Source organism: Nothobranchius furzeri, chromosome 15 (genome assembly GCF_043380555.1).
Source record: "Nothobranchius furzeri strain GRZ-AD chromosome 15, NfurGRZ-RIMD1, whole genome shotgun sequence".
Lineage (NCBI taxonomy): Eukaryota > Metazoa > Chordata > Actinopteri > Cyprinodontiformes > Nothobranchiidae > Nothobranchius > Nothobranchius furzeri.
In genome coordinates, this window is record NC_091755.1 from 38,612,434 (window position 1) to 38,625,204 (window position 12,771).

General features: G+C 46.4%; 1 protein-coding gene across 5 annotated transcripts in view; it reads right to left on the reverse strand.

The window, feature by feature from the left end:
- The window catches only part of hspg2 (heparan sulfate proteoglycan 2), a 169,979-nt gene that overhangs the window by 26,514 nt on the left and 130,694 nt on the right, over positions 1 to 12,771 (reverse strand). For 4 of the 5 annotated variants that reach the window (XM_070544796.1, XM_070544795.1, XM_070544797.1 and 1 more), the window contains 15 exons: positions 11,872 to 11,931; positions 6,870 to 6,992; positions 6,573 to 6,725; positions 6,266 to 6,426; positions 5,173 to 5,250; positions 3,802 to 3,937; positions 3,561 to 3,715; positions 2,747 to 2,882; positions 2,256 to 2,399; positions 1,813 to 1,947; positions 1,544 to 1,725; positions 1,264 to 1,459; positions 960 to 1,139; positions 605 to 865; positions 342 to 504 (listed from right to left, as the gene is read on the reverse strand). In XM_070544796.1, the coding sequence (XP_070400897.1) occupies positions 342 to 504; positions 605 to 865; positions 960 to 1,139; positions 1,264 to 1,459; positions 1,544 to 1,725; positions 1,813 to 1,947; positions 2,256 to 2,399; positions 2,747 to 2,882; positions 3,561 to 3,715; positions 3,802 to 3,937; positions 5,173 to 5,250; positions 6,266 to 6,426; positions 6,573 to 6,725; positions 6,870 to 6,992; positions 11,872 to 11,931 (2,263 nt within the window). The remainder of the gene's footprint in view (positions 1 to 341; positions 505 to 604; positions 866 to 959; positions 1,140 to 1,263; positions 1,460 to 1,543; positions 1,726 to 1,812; positions 1,948 to 2,255; positions 2,400 to 2,746; positions 2,883 to 3,560; positions 3,716 to 3,801; positions 3,938 to 5,172; positions 5,251 to 6,265; positions 6,427 to 6,572; positions 6,726 to 6,869; positions 6,993 to 11,871; positions 11,932 to 12,771) is intronic. The other variant, XM_070544794.1, reaches the window with a different exon arrangement.

Consider the following 12,771-nt stretch of genomic DNA (forward strand, 5'->3'; position numbering starts at 1 on the left):
TTCAAATGTAGCAAATTACAATTCTTTTTAAAAACTTACTCAAGTAAAAGTAAAAGTACAGATTTTAAAAACAACTTAAAAAGTATAAATTTACAAAAAAGTTACTCAATTACAGTAACTTGAGTAAATGTAATTCGTTACTTTCCATCTCTGTCTTTTGAAAACACTTTTTAAATCTATTAAAATGTATAAATCCCCCCTTGTGTGGATTAAATTCACATAAAACTGATGTCAAAGTGTCTGAGCATTCTCCAAGTGCAAAAACCCCACAAGCGATCAAAGACGATCTTAGAATAAAACCCCGAGCTGTTTCTGTTATTTAGTGAAACAGAGGCGGTCACCTGAGTACTCCTTCTTTTATGTGGTGGTTTGGTGGCAGAGCTCCGCCTTCCTTGAGCCACTCAATCTTGGTTTCTTTCCCACCTGCTGATGAACAGGTGAACTCCACAGCGCTGCCCCGAGCTTTAACCTCAAGCTGAGGTGAAACCCGCACCGCCAATGGGGCTGCAGAAGACACAACCTAAGTTAGGGTTCAGAATTGCTGGGATGTCTATGATTTCTACCAGGGTTAGGGTTGGGCTTAGAGGAACGAGCAGAAACGTACACCTGACTGTGACTTTAGCAAGCACTTCACTGTAGCCAATGCTGTTACTGGCCACGCACTTGTAGCTCCCAGCATCCTCAGGGGAAGCCAGGTTGATCTGGAGATCTCCAGCGCTAACCTGAGCTCTTGGTGGGAGCTCACCATCCAGCTTAGTCCAAGTGTAGGTCAGGGGAGGGGTGCCGTGAGCCAGGCACTGCAGCCGGATCACCTCCCCAACCCGCACGGCAACGTCATCAGGCACAGAGGTGGCAAAAGGAGGAGCTTGGGACAGGAGAGAGAAAAATCAGTAAAAAAAAAAAAAAAACTGAACTGGTTTATGTCCGGGACAAACACAGAGAAGCTAAGGAAAACTCACTCTCCACCTCCAGTGTGACGGTGACTTCACTGGTTCCCAAGCTGTTAGTGGCACTGCAGATGTATTCACCAGAGTCCTGGCGGCCAACGCCTGGCAGGACCAGACTGCCGTCCACCACCTTGTGTTTCCAGGGCAGAGTGGAGCGCAGCTTGGACCACCGGATTTTGGGTGAGGGAAATCCTGCAACAAACAAAACGAGGTGCTTTTAAATAAACGCGTTTCTATTACAAAGCTCGTGTTTTCAGACTTAAAAAAATAAAGCAGGCAGTTCAAACCGAAAGCCAAGCTTTATAGCAGACGTTACCGTGGGCCTCACAGCGAAGAGTTACCGACTCCCCCTCAATTACAGTCATCAGCGGTTCTGGAACTGAGGTCCACGGCGCAGACGGGACCTGGGATCCCCCCTCAATGACCACCTCCACTCTGGTTTCAGTAGTGCCCTCACTGCTGTGAGCTGTGCACACATATGTGCCACCGTCTTCTGGACGGGCAATTAGTATCTGCAAAAAAAAAGCCAATTTCAGCTCGAAAGTCATAAAGAAATGAACTTAAAGCTGGCGTGGCTATTTCTGGATCAACAGTACCTGCATGACTGCGTTAGAGTCCATTGGAACAGGACTGCTCAGGGTGGTCTTGTGGTTTTTGTCCAGTCTGTGCCATGACACCGAGGGGCGGGGCTCTCCTGAAGCCTGACATTCCAGGCTAATGGGCTCTCCCACCCTGACCCGCACAGGTCCGGACGGAGTGACGGTGGCCACAGGAGGCTCTGACGGGGACAGAAACACCGACCATTACGTGATGGCCCACCAGAGGGAGCGCTTCTACTGCAAGTTCAGACTCAGGTGAAACGAACCTTTAATGATCAGGGACACTATGGTGTGAGTGATGCCAAACGGGTTGCTCGCCACACACCGGTAGGCACCGTGGTTAATCGGGCGAGCGTTGCTGACGGTGACAACCGAACCATCCGGGCTAACTCTAACATTTTCTGAGGAACAGAACAGAACTTGACTGATCGGATCTGCTGCAGAGGGAAAAGGTTTGGAGTAGCAGAAACAGTAACTCTGGTTATATCCGGGAGCTCGTCTCAGTCCTAACCCAGTAAAAACTGGCTTAGATACAGAAGAAAGACCATTTTATTTGTGTAACAAAACATATATCAGAGTTGTTTTTGCGCATTATGTTTCTTTTTGGTTTGTTTTGAGTGAGTGGTGAAATAAGAGGAAAGAGGATGACAGGCAGACTTCAGCTGTAACTGTGTGTAAATGACATCATAGACCCGGTCGGCTCAAATACCTGGCAGCGGCTGGCCGCTGGCCAATTTCCACTCCAGTCTGACGGGCTGGGCTCCACCGTACACCCGACACCTGAAGCTGGCCGACTCGCCAACTCGTACCGCGGCGCTGTGGGGTTCGATGCCAATGATCGGACTCTGTAGACCTGCAGCAGTTTGAACTCACAGTTATTTCTAATCATAGAGGAAATCCCCTCTCAGCGTGGTCAGGGGTTAGCCTCGGCAGTCTGGGAAGCGACTCCAGTAAGAAGTGAGTGAGGATGAGATCATGGGACAATCGTGAAAGTCATTTCATCTGAAGTCACTCCGGAAATCTGAGGAGAGGTGGTGTGAGTCTACGAACAACAACACCCCGTCTGCCTGCTGTGCTGACTGATTCTGACATCTGTTGAAACTATCTCACGTGCACAGCGACTTTAAACCCCTGGAAAAGGTCTGGTCTGCTTGTCTAGCTGAGAAACAGAAAAATAAATAAATCAAAGCTCAAACTTACGTGAAGAAGAAGAAGTGACAGATACAGAGACCGAGGCCTGGTGGACCCGAGCGCCTGAGCTGTCCTCTACGTGACACAAATACTCTCCTGAGTCATCAGAGGAGGCTGACAGGATCCGTAACTGACGGCCAACGACCTGCAGGGAGGAAGCACACCAGAACCTGACTTACAGATCAAAGTCACTTTGATGAGAGTTCATTTAATATAGTTAAAGAGTTCTGACACGAAAAGGATCATTTCTACAATGAAGAAGCTAAGAAAGAAGTAAAACCGGTACCTGAGACAACTAAATATGCTGGGTTAGACATTATGGACAAAGAATTTCTCATATAATGACAATTAAGCGTTAGAAAAACAATAATATGCCTAAAAAACGTAAATGAAACATCTCAGTTGGTTTATCAGCGTGTCTCCAACCAGCTGTCAGCATGGCGGAGGAGGAGTATTGATTTGGGTTGCTTCTGCTATAACAGGGGTGTCCAATCCTGGTCCTGGAGGGCCGGTATCCAGCAGGTTTTGTGGTTTTTCCACTCCAACAGACTTGATTCAGTGGTTGAAACACCTGCGCAGCAGCTCATCAGGCTCTGCAGAAGCCTGTTAATTAGCTGCTGATTGAAATCAGGTGTGATGAAACGGAGTTCAAACTAAAACATGCAGGAAGCCGGCCCTCCAGGACCAGGATTGGACACCCCTGTGCTATAACCTGGGCACTAGCAGTCCCTGGGAATGACTAGTTCACCCTGAACGGACAAACAGATTTGTGAAGCACGGGCATCTCCAGAAAATGGAAAGCACGAGGATGTTTGTGGTTGACCTGGTGATTGGAAGAGAGACGCCCGTTGGCTCTAGTCCAGGTGACTCTGGGAGGAGGATTTCCAGGAGCAAAGCAATCCAGCTCCAGCCTCTGTCCCTCCTGGACGTCGGCTACAGCTGGCTGGATGGTGACAACTGATAAGCTCTGGTCTGCTGCTTGAACATAAAAACACATTTTTGACTAGATATTCAGAAGGCCGATCTTTACTTTATAGTGTTTATAAAAAGATAACCCGACTCACTTTTGAGCACAGCAACTTTGATGGGAGCACTATTTGAGCCGACACTGTTGCTGCCGACACACATGTAGGTGCCAGAGTCGGCCACCTTGATGTCAGGGATGAGCAGAGTTCCGATGTCCGTGCGGTCCGTTCGGGCCTGATGGGAAAACGCCGACAAAATAATCCACGAGGCCCATCGTTTTGCTGCCACGATGAGTTACGTCTGCACTGCAGCTACACATTTAATGACTCTAATTATGAAGTGCACCACTTACCTGCCACAAAACAACACATATATGCTGACATGAAGACATAACTAGCTACCAGCGACACAGATACACTACAGCAGATACCTCTAGGACGAGACAGGAGCTGTTATTGCAGCAGTTTGGTCCTTAGTTGGAAATTTCAGTGACTTCAGTTCAGTGATTGGTGTGTTTAGAACAGCTGTGTCTATTAATGACCGGTGGCTGATTGATAATAATAATAATAAAAAGGACTGACAGTTTTGAGGCCAGCTGATTGGGTTATTGAGTAAAGAGCAGAATTTCATGAGAGGTAATCTTGGAATCAGTCCTAGAAAAGCTACAAAGTGCAAATATCAACCATTAGGTGTCTGACGCACCCCAAAACCTTTTGGAGTTGGTGTAACTGCTCCGCTGAAATATTTTTTTTAATATGAAGTCGGGATGGGAGAGTCCAGGGACGGATTAACGTATCGGGGTATGGGGAGCGGAGGAAGGGTGGATGCTGGGACTCATCCGTGGACAAAGCCGCTTAGCTGCAGCCCATTCAACCATGAGGGAAACTAAACCGAGCCGCGGCTGAGGTGGACCGTGCCTCTATGCGTGTCTGAACCCATTGAAGACTTTTCAAAGCAACCCGTTTGCCAGAGCATACAGAATTTCTGCGTGGTCGCACGACAGAGCCCGGCTTGCCCTGGGAAAGGCTGACACAGGGCAGCGGCTCTCTGAGGCAGAACAAAACAGGCCCTGAAGCTTTGGTCAAACCAAGGAGGGCCAGACTAGAACCCTCTCCTCCCGATACAGGGCAAAGGGGCAAAACACGTCTAAAATACCCGCAGAACCTGCTGTATACGCAGTACTGTTGATACACTCAGTGGACTGATGGACGCCACCTGGGAGTTAAATACGTCGAGGGTGGTTTGATGAGAGCAGCACAAAACGAGACACTACGGAACATCTCGATTAATAAAACAACACAAACACAAGTCCTGCTCGTTGTGTTTGGCTCCAAAAGCAACAAGGTGACCAGTGAGAGACAAACGTTTTTGATCATGCACTTAGTGGACAGCGTGGAGACAAGGTCAGTAGCGGACGATGGGTGTGAACTACGAGATAGGACACACAGACATGAGACAGATGGACAGACCTGCAGCTCCTCAATACGTCTCTGTAACACATCGAGACTGTTGCTTTTAAACTGATGGAAACCGTGAGAGGGAATGGCCTGAGCAAACGGCAAAAACGGGACAGGGTCCAAAACCAGGAGGGGGGAGGAGACAAACAGAAGTGGGAGAAAATGAAGGGAAACGGTCAAAATGCTGAAAGGGTCTGATGGACCTGGAAATACCCTGAGATGCAGGAAGATTCACGCATACACAGTTACACTCTCAGTTGGTCATTCAGCAGAATGCTTTGAGCCAAATGAAAGAGATATTTCAGACAAACGTTTTTGTGTAAAAGATAAAATTACATCCCAAGTATTAAAGATGGCTTCCTGAACGGCCTCAGTCCGGAGAAATGGGCTTCACATTCCATATTATTTCCCACGGCCCTATTAGTTCAGCAGGAATATGGAGAAATTCCTGCTGAACTAATGTTTCTGTTTGTTTATTTAGCAGACGCTTTTATCCAAAGCGACGTACAATTTATAGCCTGTAGGGCACGCTGTGACCTGTGGGGGAAACCGGAGTACCCGGAGGAAACCCACGCATGCTTGGGGAGAACACGCAACTCCACGCAGAAAGGCCACAGTCCAGTTTCGAACCTGCAACCTTTTTGCTGCGAGGCAGCAGCGCGAATACCTGCTCCGCCATGCAGCCCGAGACAGGACACACAGACACGAGACAGATGGACAGACGTGGTTCTTGGTCCCTGTCTGTTCAGGAAGTGCTAGCTTAGCTTGCTTGTAAATTATTGTAGAATTCCATTAAGAGAACCACGAAAAAGTAAAATAATTGTGACGTGAATTTATATAATAATTCCACTAGCCGCAGTGAAACGTTGGAAACTGGAGCGGTTTTAAGATGGAAGCAACCCATTATGATCTGGGCTAATTCTAACCCTAACTCTAGCAGACGTACAGCCTTATAACTTCATACAGGAAGCTTTCTACAATAGCTAAGATAGTAATTTTAAACTTTTACACATTTCAAAATACAATTTTAACAACATTCAAGGTTTGTTTGCTTTTTAAAACCAATCTTTTAATAGGATCACCATTTGAGAGTGAGCCGTCTCACCTGCGGAGGGATTCGTCCTCCATTCTTCACCCAGGTGACCTTTGGGGTTGGCGAGCCGGACGCTCTGCAGTACAACCTCAAGGAGTCTCCTTCGTGGACCTCGGCGCTTTGTGGACTGACTTGAACTTGAGGCACGCTGCCGAGGCCGCTTGGGTTTGATTCTAACCAAACATGCAAACGATCACTCAGCTAAAAGAAGTTTCTAGCTGATCCTTTACTCAACAGTTTGGAAGACAGCAGCTAACTTTGGTTAAATTTAAAAAAAACAGACTTAAGGCACACATTCACACTCAAACCCAAAGCATACGTTGGACGTAGATGAAGGCCCGAGCGGTGTGCTCGCCATGAGTGTTCAAGGCCTTGCAGATGTACTCTCCTTCATCAGACGAGTCTACACTTGAGAACGTCAGGACGCCGTTTCTTACCACAGCTCTGGGACTCATTCTGTTCCCAGGGCCTCCTGTAACAGTCACAATGCCGTGTCAAGTCCCTGCAGATGTTACCGAGCTAGAAATGAAGATATCACTGTCTGGAATCTACTGTAGAGAGTTACAGGATGGACTAAACACGACTTTTACAAAACAAAACAATCGAGGGGTCATACCGATCCATTCAACAGCGGGGGTTGGGTTCCCGGTCACCGTGCAGCGAAGCTCAGCCCGCTGACCCTGCTGGACGTTCAGCACTGAGGGAGTGATGGTGGCAACAGGCTGCGCCCCCTCAGCAGCTACAGAGGAACACATCAGTCAATGTTCTGACGCAGAATGGCTTCAGTGTAGAGGTGAAGAAGGTGTGATAATCCCTCAGGAGCACATCATCAGTGCCATTAAGTGTTGTGATTCATTGATTCTTGAGACGGAGGCATGGCTTCTGCCGGGAATGCCACCCTTCAACTCGGCAGCCAAGAAACTCACCGCAGACACAACAGACGAGATGTGGGAGGCCGTCATGAGCTTCGCCGCTGGGCATGTTGCTGTCTGCAAGAATTTGGCTTCTGTCCAATCCCAAATGCCAGGGTGGCAGAACAAAATAGGAGCTCTTTGAGTACAGAGGGAGGACTACGGAGCTCAGTAGAGAAGCCGTGGGGCTGTTGTAGTCTGGGCTGAACGGTAAAACCCTCAAGAGAGGGAAAAACCAGCTGCTGACGCTGAATTACATTTCCCACATCATCAGCGTTCAGCACAGTCTACCTTACAGCTGAAGGCTGTTTGGAGGTAACTCAAATCAAAGCACTGGACTAACCTAAAACTTGAGTTTAAGATGTGAAAATGATGGCTAAGCAAAAGATTATGCACACCCTAAAGAGTAAATAAAAATCCATTACGTTTATTTTACAACTAACGTCGGCCATTTCTCGGTCAAGAAAGTCTGCTGTCTCCTGATTACTTTTTTAAATTTGAATTTAGGTAAACTAAACTCCACAAAACCAGTTTGGAAAGCATTTTATAGTAAGGGTCCCTTTATTAACATCACCTGGTGCGTTATTAAGCATGAATAAACAAAGGGTCCCTTTATATAATATTACTAGTGATGCACCGATGTGAAATTTGGGGCCGAAGCAGATATTTAGATCACTCTTATGACCCAATAACCGATATACTGACATTAATGCTACTGAAATCAGCAGATTTTGTATAGAATGAAAAATATTAAAGCTGAATTTACCATATTATGCACACACACCACACACACACTTATGCTTCTGAGATTATTACAATCACTGTCACATGACTAAACAAATACACATCACCCCCCTCACCCTCTGAAACTGATAAACAAATGGAGACAAGATGGAAAAAATATCGGTTTTTATTTATCGGACCGATACCGATGTGTTAAAAATGCCTATCATCGGTTGATACCGATATTGATGCCGATATATTGTCCATCCCTAAATATTACTGATATTAACTTTAAGGCATCCTTACGACAAAGGGCCGGGAGGAAGGTGGTGTCTGCTTTGTAATGTGTTGTGTATAATGGTTAAGGAGTAACTAAACCCCAAAATAACTTTTTTTTGCATATTAACTGTATAAGTGGGTCTTTACAAATGCAATCTTTCTGTTTTTGTGCATTTTTATAAAATGTTTGTGTAAACTTGATTAAATCTACAATCTAGGTCTAAAAACGTCTTAGTGCTGCCCCCTGTGGCAGAACAGCGGCTACTGCTTGTTAAACTTGTGATTGACTGGGGTTGGAACAATTTCCCGTCATCGGTACAGTCTCCTCCCACTCCCCCTCCCTCCCAGGATGGAAATTCCTCACACTTGGCCATGCCCCTCTGTGCCTCCTGGCAACGCCCACTTTCATGGCATTTTTCAAATCTTGACCAGGGGTGGAGTTACATTTTCTGATGGTGTGCAGTTCTTAATACTTCATTTAATAGTTTGTTTATGCTTAATAATGCAATAAGTAACGTTAAGAAAGGGACTCTTATTGTAAAGTCGTGCCAAAACTTAAGTCGTGCTATACCATGAGGTACACCTTAGAAAGAGCAACCCAGCTAAACGTGCAGTAGCATTACTACACACTCTGGACCTTGTTTTTACCCTGGGTCTAAATGCTGACGGTGTTTGTCCTGAGGACGTTTATATTTCAGATCACCATTGCATTTTCTTTAACTTGTCAGTTTCTGCGTCCCCACCTCCTGCTCGCCATATGGTTATTCTCGTTTTCTTAATGAGAGCACAGATAGCAATTTTTCTGCTGCTTTTGATCCACCCTGTTCTTCTGATAACAGCCCAGATCAGTCCCAGCGTGCTCTCCATAATTCAGGAGTGGGGAACCCTGGTCCTCGAGGGCCGGTATCCTGCATGTCTTTGCTCCAACACTTCTGATTCAGTGGTTGGTTCATCTGTTCTGCAGCTCATCAAGCTCTACAGAAGCCTGTTAATCACCTGCTGATTGAAATCAGGTGTGATGATGCAGGGTTGAAACTAAAATATGCTGGATAACGGCCCTTGATGGACCAGGGTTCCCCACCCCTGCCATAATTAATGCTTCTCTGGTTTCTGGTCAGGTCCCTGCTTACTTTAAGAACGCTGTAATCCACACACTTCTTAAAAAACCGAGTCTTGGCCCCTCTCTCCACAGCAGCTTCAGACCCATCTCTAAACTTCCATTCATCTCCAAGATCTTGGAAAAGGTTGTGGCTAAACAACTCACAGCTGCTCTTGATGAACATAACATCTATGATAGCTTACAGTCGTGTTTTCGTAGAGCTCATTCTACTGAAACAGCTCTTCTTAGGGTCTCTAATGACCTTCTGACTCACAGTGGTGCAGGGGACTGTTCTGTTCTGGTCCTGCTGGACCTGACTGCAGCCTTTGACACTGTTGACCATCACCTGCTACTGGAGAGGCTGAGAGACTGGGTAGGCCTATCAGGAACTGCTCTGCAGTGGTTCTCCTCTTATCTCTCTGAGCGCTCCTCTTCTGTGGCCGTCTCCAAGTTTAGGTCCTCCACCACCTCTCTTACCCATGGTGTCCCACAAGGTTCTGTGCTGGGGCCTCTGCTCTTCCTCCTCTATCTTCTCCCTCTTCAGCACATCCTGAGCTCCTTCAAAAGAATCTCCTACCATCTTTATGCAGATGACATCCAACTGTACATCTCCTTTAAGCCCCATGAGATTTCTAAGCTGCAGCTGTTACACACCTGCTTAGACTCTATCAAAACCTGGATGGCTGGGAGCTTTCTTCAGCTGAATGAAGATAAGACTGAGATACTCATCTGTGCCCCAGACAAGCTGGTTCCCAAAGTCAGAGACTCTCTTGGTCAGCTTGCTTCTCACACCAAACCTTCCGTCAGTGTGACCTTTGACCCAGATCACACCCTGGATTCTCATGTCAGTTCTCTTGTTCGCTCTTCCTTCTTCCATCTCAGGAACGTTGCTAAGCTGAGTCCCATTCTGTCCCGCTCTGAACTTGAGACAGTTCTCCACACCTTCATCTCCTCACGCTTAGACTACTGTAACTCTCTTTTCACGTGTCTGAGCAGAACCTCCCTGAACCGTCTACAGGTGGTTCAGAACGCCTGTGCTCGGCTTCTGACCAAGTCCTCCAAACACACCCACATCACCCCGCTTCTCCTCCAGCTTCAATGGCTGCCAGTCAACTTCAGGGTTCATTTCAAGATCCTGGTTCTGGTCTATAGGGCCTTACATGGACAAGCACCATCTTACATTGGTGATCTTCTTAGTCCCTACACTCCCAGCAGGTCCCTGAGGTCCAGTGATCAAAGCCTACTGGTTGTGCAGCACCAGACTAAAGACCAAAGATGACAGATCATCTGCTGCTGTGGCCCCCAGACTCTGGAACTCTCCCCCTGAGCCTGAGATCAGTGGACTCAGTGGTCTCCTTTAAAAAGCAGCTGAAGACTCACCTGTTCAAGCTGGCTTTTGTATGACCTTCTTCACCACTCTCTCTCTTTATTCTGCTCTCCCCACCTATTCCACCTTCCCTCTTTCCTAGTCACTTCCTCTCTTTCTTAACATTTATTTTTAATCACAATTGTCTATTTTTTGCTCATTTAAAATATATTTGTAACCATTTTCTAAATTCAATTTTATATTTTTTTACATTTTTTTTGTTTTTGTGAAGCGCCTCAATTTTTATCTTGAGAGGCGCTATAGAAATGACATTTTCTTCTTCTCCTTCAACGGTATTAACAGCCATATTTAAATCCACATCCGTGCGTTCTTTGCTGTATTTCATGAAACCAAAGGAAGTGTGGCCACAGATCTGATGAATGATGACGTGATGGGACGTATTAAGCACAGGTATGATGTTTGAAGCCCAGAGGAAAGTTTTCTTTGAAAGAGTGCAAAAGGAAGGACAAAGAGAACGTGATATCTCCTGTTTGTGAATGTGGAGATTCTGTTATACAGTAAGTAGTAAAGTGATGGATGCAAAGAAGGGAACAGATAAGAAGAGTTATGAAACTGTTCCACTGTCACCTGGACGTTTTCCTACAACGCCGCTCATTAAACTTGCTTCTGTTGTGTAACTGAAGTCATTTAGCTTTCAAAGTGTTCCTATAACACACGGCGCTCTTTTACAAAGAGAGGAAATGGACTTGACATTCATGAGGAGGTGCCCATGAGGATGAACATGCACTTTTTCCTGCAGTGATGGAACCCGAAAGAACCCAAAGAGCCAGGAGGGACCAGCGATACTCGAGTACAATCAGAAGATTTGATACACTTTACTCAAGCGTTAAAGTTTGGATGTTTCCCAGTAGAGTTCATGAACAAACATAAACACTGAAACATTTTACTTTATAAACAAACTGATTCTACGGCATAATGCTTTTGAGATTAGTGGTTAGCTCGTCAGTCCAGTCAGAACCGGTCACTCTTTTTTCTAAACTGAGGTAGGATGTGTGAGGTTTTCTACAAACAAAAACACTTCACATGACGCCTGTGTCTTACTACAACTGCAGCAATCAAGCTCCAGCTTTTGTTTTCTTTGGTCCGTGAGCCTGATTGTACACGAGCATCAGCAGGCCTCCGGTGTGCGTCCATGCTGCGGAGGATGAGCGCATGCATACAAGAGGGAGAGGCGGGTCCGACCAGGGAGCCCGGCAGAGAGGAAACCACATGGACTTACGCTTTCTGTGTCCTTCAAACATTTCATAGGCTGTGTAAAACATCTGAGTCTGTGAGGCCTCTGGAGAAGGGGATGAAGGGAAGGATGGGGACAAGTAAACTGATAGGTCAGCTTTCCAAATCAACAGCAGCCTCCTATCTCCCCCAGTGACACTTATGGGCCATTCCCATCTGTACCGGGTCGGCCCGGGCCGGGTAGCGTAGGTTGTTTACATATCTGGGTGGCCTGGTATTTTTCCGGGCCAACCAAGGCTCATTCTCAGCCCTCTTCTCGAGGGGGTCTGCTTCAGGCCGACCAGGGCCAACACACCCACTGCTGACACCAAATTCACACCTTCCATTAGAGCAAGCCTCTGATTGGTGGGTAGAATCAGCCCACATGGGCTTAAGACAAGGATGTGTGGAATCAACCGGGCCAGGCTGGGGCCGACTGGGGCTACCCGGCCCGGGTCGACCCGGTACAGATGGGAATGGCCCATTACAGTACACCCTACTCTACATGGGGCTGCTGCCGTTTGCGTAAAGTTAACAAAAACACACACTCACACACCTGGTATCACTTTGACTGTCCTGTCTCTCTGTTTTACCCTTTGTCGTAGAAATGGTGACACTTACCTGATATCTGGCCTCAAAACATGAAACATTTGTAAGAAGAATGCCTCAAATGCTCTAAATGCAAAATTAACACACACACACACACACACACACACACACACACACACACACTAGACAATAAGGGACACTAGTGTGCAGGTAGACATGCAGGTTAGTAGACAGAAGCTGTTTCAAACAGTAAAACTGCTCTAAAAACCAGACATACAGCTTGTGGTTCAAGTTTAAAACAATCACTTTAACTTGTAGATATTTTAATCAGTTTTCCTCTTTAACAAAATGTTTTCAC